The sequence below is a fragment of the Naegleria gruberi genome (assembly GCF_000004985.1).
Source record: "Naegleria gruberi genomic scaffold NAEGRscaffold_70, whole genome shotgun sequence".
NCBI lineage: Eukaryota > Heterolobosea > Eutetramitea > Acrasida > Naegleriidae > Naegleria > Naegleria gruberi.
The window spans coordinates 216,852-223,645 of NW_003163257.1; the positions used below are offsets into that span (position 1 = coordinate 216,852).

The 6,794-nt window shown below is 32.6% G+C and overlaps 3 protein-coding genes across 3 annotated transcripts; 2 read left to right on the forward strand and 1 right to left on the reverse strand.

The window, feature by feature from the left end:
- Positions 1 to 495: 495 nt before the first annotated feature.
- On the forward strand, positions 496 to 2,277 carry NAEGRDRAFT_74510 (uncharacterized protein; the record flags this gene model as incomplete). Its single annotated transcript, XM_002670500.1, has 1 exon — positions 496 to 2,277. One exon carries the CDS (start codon positions 496 to 498, stop codon positions 2,275 to 2,277), a length of 1,782 nt encoding a protein of 593 aa, XP_002670546.1.
- Positions 2,278 to 2,546: 269 nt separating this feature from the next.
- Positions 2,547 to 3,380, reverse strand: NAEGRDRAFT_53514 (uncharacterized protein; the record flags this gene model as incomplete). The annotated part of the gene is made up of 1 exon (XM_002670556.1): positions 2,547 to 3,380. One exon carries the CDS (start codon positions 3,378 to 3,380, stop codon positions 2,547 to 2,549), a length of 834 nt encoding a protein of 277 aa, XP_002670602.1.
- Positions 3,381 to 4,457: 1,077 nt separating this feature from the next.
- Positions 4,458 to 6,380, forward strand: NAEGRDRAFT_74512 (uncharacterized protein; the record flags this gene model as incomplete). The annotated part of the gene is made up of 1 exon (XM_002670501.1): positions 4,458 to 6,380. The coding sequence occupies one exon, from the start codon at positions 4,458 to 4,460 to the stop codon at positions 6,378 to 6,380; it is 1,923 nt and encodes a 640-aa protein (XP_002670547.1).
- Positions 6,381 to 6,794: the final 414 nt, after the last annotated feature.

Below are 6,794 nucleotides of genomic sequence, written 5' to 3' on the forward strand. Positions count from 1 at the left end.
CGGTTTATTAGACAAGTTGACTTTTGACAGAGTCATTTTCACAGGACATTCTCAAGGAGGTGCCGTCGCCATGCTATCCATCTATGATTTCCTCTTACACTATCCTAAATACTCCTCCAAAATTGAGTTAATCACTTTTGGTCAACCAAGAGTAGGTCAATCAAACTTTATCGAAAAATTCAAACAAATTCTTTCCCCGCCAAAATATACTCGTCTCGTTACAATTTTTGTAAATAAAGACGCAAAAGGAAATGGAAAAAGCGTTGGTGAAGATTTGGTCTCTCAAGTTCCGCCGCCATTTCTTGGATTTAAACACGCGGGAAGTAAGGTAAATGTTGTGTGCACTGCGTTGAGTATTACAAAGTGTCATGATATGAATACTTATTTGGATGGTGTTAAGGCTGGAAAATATGTTGAGAATTGAGTTGTTTGAATTAATTTTTGAAAATATACGAAAGGTCTGTAATAAAAATTAATTTAAATTTTTCAAAAAAAATGGAGGTCGAATCTGAAGAATTATTCGAATCATTTTTTTATTATTCAAAATCGGAGAAAATTCAACAAGTAATTTTACACGAAAATCAATTATCACCACTCGGATCAGATGTTATGCAATTAATTCTTTCCTTTCTGCAACCGATTCCTTTCTTATTTCAACTAAAACGAGTTTCGTCTAATTGGAATAAGTTATGCGAAAGTTGCATGAAAGAAAGTTGTACAGAATTATATTGGGATGAAAAAACAGCAAGTTCTCTACTTGGAAATCTAAAGAAACATGCAAAAAAGTTGTGGCAATTTCCAGAATTTTATGAAGATGAAAATTTATTAACAAATTCAAAATCTGAATCAGAAAGTACTTTTGAATTTGTAAAGAATTCAATAATGCTGCCATTTAAAAGTGGAAATTCAATTGAATACATGATGTTTGGATTGTTTAGGAGTGTATTATTCAAATTTGGCAAGTTGAGCTCACTAATTTTACATAATGTTAAGGTGAATGCTGGATTGCTTTATTTATTATTTGTGGAATGGGGAAAGGAGTTGGAACGAATCAAATTCATTAATTGTATTGTTGATTTTGGTTTGCCGAAACAAATTACTTGTCAAGATGATGTCAATTCCCATAATAGTTATTGGCTTGTTTCAGATTTGAATCAAATACAGAGCTTGAAATTTGAGATTCCAAGTCAATTACCTGATCTTACAATTCAAAAAAGTCTTTTAATTGAAAATTTGAAGAAAGCCAAGATGAAAGATATCTCATTTAGCAATTGTTCAATTGATAGATCACTTGTTTTGAATCATACGCATGCTTCTCACTTTTCTCTGGAATTAATGTGCTTTTTTTCATCAATTGGAAGTTTGGAAACTGCTTATTATGATTGTTTTGAATTTAATGAAACTTTTGATCAAGACAGGACCTTCTTTAAAAAGCTTGTGCCAAATGTCAAGTTTAATATTCCATTCTTCCTTGCAGTTAAGCAACTGTTGGACATTTTACCATTTGAAAAAGTTGTAGAATATTTCAAATTTGACATGGAACGTAATTATTCGTTAGTGAAGAATAGAATGAATGCTTATCAAAAGAGAAAAATACGAAATAAGGAAGAATTAATCAATTTTTACTATGAAGTTTTTCCCTCATTTGCATCATTCCATGTTAGGTGCTCTCCTTTTATATTTGATTTATATTACAAAGATTATAGAGGATTCAACATGCTTCAATCGATATTGTCTTCTATTTATTTTAGTAGAAAACATCAAACTCATCTGCTTGATTTCATTTTTGATTATTTTTCTTTTTACAATGAAGATACAAACTCTGTAAAAGAAAGTACTGAGATTTTAAATGAATTATTTGCATCAAATAATCGAGTGGACGGGAGAAATTCGACCTTTATTGTAATTTCATATGAACTGACATTCATGTTTGAAAAGATGGTTAAACATAAAGTTCATTTCAATGCCAAAGATAGAGAAGGATCAACCATAGCTCATTATCTAGCTCAGGTAGGAAATGGTTCAACATTACAAAAATTAATTGAGATATTGGACAAACTACCAACTGTGGAAGAGAGGAAATACTTTTTAGATTTAAACATTCCCAATAATCAAGGACAAACTGCAGCTATGATTTGTTACAATGAGAAGAAATTTGAATTATTGGAATATTTGATGCAAATTGCTCCAAGATATGGAATTCTTGCTGCAAATGGCATGCCATTACAAAAAGATAATGTTTCAGTACTGGAACAACAGTCTTGCTCTTTAATGTAATTAATGAAGAGCAATTTTTTGATCTATTTAAAAGAGGCCACCAAAAACAGGGCCTTCTTCCTCTTCATCTACTGCTATGGCAACGAAACTAGGGTGTTCTTGGTCCTCTTCATCGACTACTACTCCTTCATTTGGAGATTTGAAAATATTGTTAGCATTATCAGTTGGGGAAAGCTTGTTTACAATATTCTTCATTCCAAATTTGTTACAAGCACACAAGAGTGCTTGTTTGGTATCTTCATCCAATTTACTTCCAATAATTCCATAATTTAATCAAGTATATGTGAAAAAATTAATGGATTACAATCAATGAAATAAATTGGATCATCAAACTGTTTTGAAGCTGGTGTTTGATAACATGGATATTCACCATTGAACATTTTCTTAAACAAGTTATCAGGTTCTTGTTGATTGGAGGTGAAATCTCCCAACGAAACTGTCATTATAGTTCCTCTCACATTCAAGTGAATTGGTTTGTTGCTATTTTCGAGCTTTTCTCTTGCCAATACTTGATTTTCAAATTCGTTCATTCTAGTTTCCAATAATTCTTCTTTCTTTCTAAATTGGTCTATTAATTGTTGTTCAAGGGATGCCAATCTATCTTTTGAAACAGTCAATAATTGTTCATTTTCAGTTTGTAATGCTGCCATCCGTTCCAGGTGTTCTCTTTCCAATTTACTCTTGAATTCTTCGACTTGTTGATATGCTTCATGGAGTGGACAGTACTTTTCTTGATGGTCTTTCAACTCACCTCTCAATACAATATTCTTACACATGCCACACTTGACTTTCAATTTATCCAACATGTTTCGAATAGTTTTGGCACTTGCTGCACAATTCTTCTTGAATCCACCTTCGTTACACAATGGACAAACCGTTACATTCTCAATACATTTGGCACAGAAAGTATTTCCGCATGAATTATGGGAAATTGGATCCACGAAAGGATGTAAACAAATAGAACAAATTAAATCTTCATCAATTTCCTTCTCTACATAATCGAATAGCACTTCTTCTTTCTCCTCCTTGATCAATGGTGTGTTGGAGGAAGTTATTGACGAGTTGGCTATTAGCTTGCGTTGTTTGAGTTTTTTTAACCCCATAGTGTCTATTTTTTTGTGATTGTAATTCTAATTTTTGATTTGTGACACGAACACTTGTCATTGGGATTTACGGAATCAGATTGTGATCAACAGTTGGTAAACCAAGGACAATAATGATACATTCTTTTACAACGAAATTAAATCGCCAAATCAACCAAGAAAATTATTAGGTAGAGTGGATAGTCAAACATGCTTCTTGTTTCCGAGTGTAAGAAAATCTACATCAACCTGAAATATTTACAAGTTATCGTGTACATCCAATCATAGCTTGACCAAAATTGATCAAATAAAGTGCTACTGTTGACCATTCCGAACAATCATCAATATGTTTTCCCATCAATTTTATAATAGTATTTGTAAATTCAATTTTAGTGATTTTTGGTGAACTCATAATCAATGCTGAATCTACAACTGACAAGTTGAGAAGGAACGTAGTATCGACGATATTCCAAGTTGTAACTTTCCATCTTCAAAAATAATTTCCAATTTCATGATAATAATCCAACAATAAAAATTTCTATTATTACTACTATTTAAATAATGTTGAGATGATGATGTGAAAGTTTGGTGCTTTCATCATGATGTAAAACCACTCCGAAAATCATCATGTCCTCCTTGCCACATTTCCTTTAATATTTTTTGATAATTTTTTTTATTATTAAAAAATATCAAACTCTAACTTGGAAGCAACAACAGCTGCAATGGTCATCACGAAATAATAATTTCCAGATATTTGCTCCTTTCATCATCATTGCTTCAAATAATATATCCAATATTGATGGAAATATTACAGTTAAAAAACCATCATGATGAATTTCTTTTAGGGTTCCTCTCGCACTCCAATGCGAGTTCCGATACAAAATTATCTTTGGAAGGTTCACAATAGTGTTTGATGGATGAACTGAAGAATTCACATAGTAATAGAAGACTTTTTTGACATTGTTGATGCTTATACCCTACTGTAATTGAAGCCTAAAAAATCACATTTCCAAAGTAAGGTAGGAGTCAAACGTGGATGGATATCTCAATTGTCCATTTTTCAAAAGTCCTTTTAACCAACAGAAAAACATCAAAAAAATGTCAATGAAAGAATATATAGAGCTCATCTTTTTATCTTCGTATCAGAATCCTTCACTAATAGTCAATGGTCATGCTTCATCAACAGCGCCATTTTCGTCATCTTTACATAACGTTTTATTGGAAAGTTTGAATAGCTCAACAACAATAACCAACACAACAAACAATGGTACATCAAACTTTTGTGATCCGTCACTGTTTAATACACCTTGGAGTAGAGAAGTGAATGGAAGTGTCATTTACGGGCTTTGTCCAGATACTTATTTCTCAATGGCTTTTTGTTTGGCATTTGTTGTACTTTATCTGTTAGTTGTCATTTTGAGTGGTGTTGGAGTTTATTGGAAGAGGAAGAGTGGTCATATTGTGGCTAGGAATCCAATCTACCTCTACTTTACATTAGGAGCTGCACTATTCTTTGTGATATCTCTTACTATGAGAGTGATTGTGGGCAGGAAAATATATCCGTGTGGATTGTTGACTGCTTCCTTTTTTACATTCCCTCCTGCAATTTGTTTACCTACCATCTTTAGAATGATGAGAACATTCTTCATGTATAAGATTAATTTACAAAAGGCCAAATTATTCGATTCCTCTACTGGCACCAATAAGCCGGAGGGGAAAGATTTTGAATTATTTAAAGGAGCAGTAGAACCTGAAATCAAACATGAAACGCCAACACCAGGAATTGATTTTTCACAAATATTTCATGCTGAGACTTCTCCTTCTGTTCACCAAAATAATCCATTCGTAGGAAGTCCTAGTTCAACAGTTGACTCACTCAGTAGTACCACAGATGATGTGGATGACGTTTCGAATTCCAATACTGGAATTGATTCAGAATCTATTGCTGATGTTTCAACATGGAATTTTACAGAACTCAAAGAAATTCAATCACTCAGATCTGAAATTAGAAAGTTGAAGATTTACAATTTTGTGACCAGTTTGAAATTTATTACCATTTTTTACATTCTGGGTTTTATATTTGGACTTGTAGTATGGCTGATTATTGGAGGTATAGAAGAAGCTTTATATTCATTCAATACTAGTCCAGATAAGAAACGTATCTTCCTCTATGATGGTGGATTGTTTGTTTTTGATCATGGTTGTGGAATGACATCAAACTCTATCATTATCGTTGGTATTGAAGCAATTTTATACATTATTCTAGAGTTTATCTGTTTCATAATGTGTGTCAGAGCTGATAAAGATACTTGGGGTATCAAGTTAGAATCTCTCACATTGATTGTAATTCAGATTCTTAGTGCAATAATTTTCCTAGTGGCAGGAAATATAGAATTCATTTTCAACTTTACAGAATATTATTTCCCATATGGATTTGTATTGTGGGGTTACATGCTGATTGAAATTATTGTTTGTGTGACACTTCCAGTTCTCTATGCCATTGTAAGAGATAATAAGGACAAGGTTCAACAAGCAGCTCAATTGAGTACTTTGGAAAAGATTTTGAAAAATAAGAAAACCTTCCAAGTTATGCTTGATTTTGCAAGAAGAAGTTATTGTACTGAAAGTATATTGTGTTGGAGGGATATTCAGAGATATAGATTGGCAAGAAAGAAAAGTCATAGAAAAAAGGCAATCATTCACATACTTGGAGTTTATTTGACATTTGGAGCTCCCTTGGAATTAAACATGCCAAATGTAGAGAAACTGAAACAGGAAATTCTAGCTCAAATTACTGGAGGAAAATTTATAGTAACAGAAGGATTGATTGTTGATGCCAATGAAATTTCCAAAATTATGAATGGTAATGCACTTGTACAACTTCACACAAACTTGTTCCAAGCTGTACAGGAGCATTGTTTGAATGATATGAGTGATTTATTTGAAAGATTGAAGAATTCTAATAAGGAGATTGCAGAGATTGTCAAGTCACATAAGGAACTTTCACAAACCGTGAACTAATTGTCAGATTTATTGGCACAATATGGACAAAAGTAATCAACTATTAACAAACTTAGGGTAATTGTTTGAGAATAATATTGATCCAATATCTTTTACAATTCATTTTACAATTGAAGTTACCATATCTCTAAAAAGGTTTTTGAAGTCAAGTGACTTGTTGACCTTCATATTTTACAAGTCCTTGGAGCGCAACAGGAATGGTGAGGCATGGAAAAGGTACGGTGTGTAATAAAAATAGAATTGGCAAGGAACAGCGAAGGTTTGGTGACTTATTTTTAAGAAACGACCAAGGTACGGCAGAAAATAGGAACGGGAATAGGTATGCAAACAAGGCATGGATATTTTTAAAATTTTTACAAGTCAGTTCCACCATTGAAATCCTTGCTAATTTTCTATAAAAGTACAAATAACACT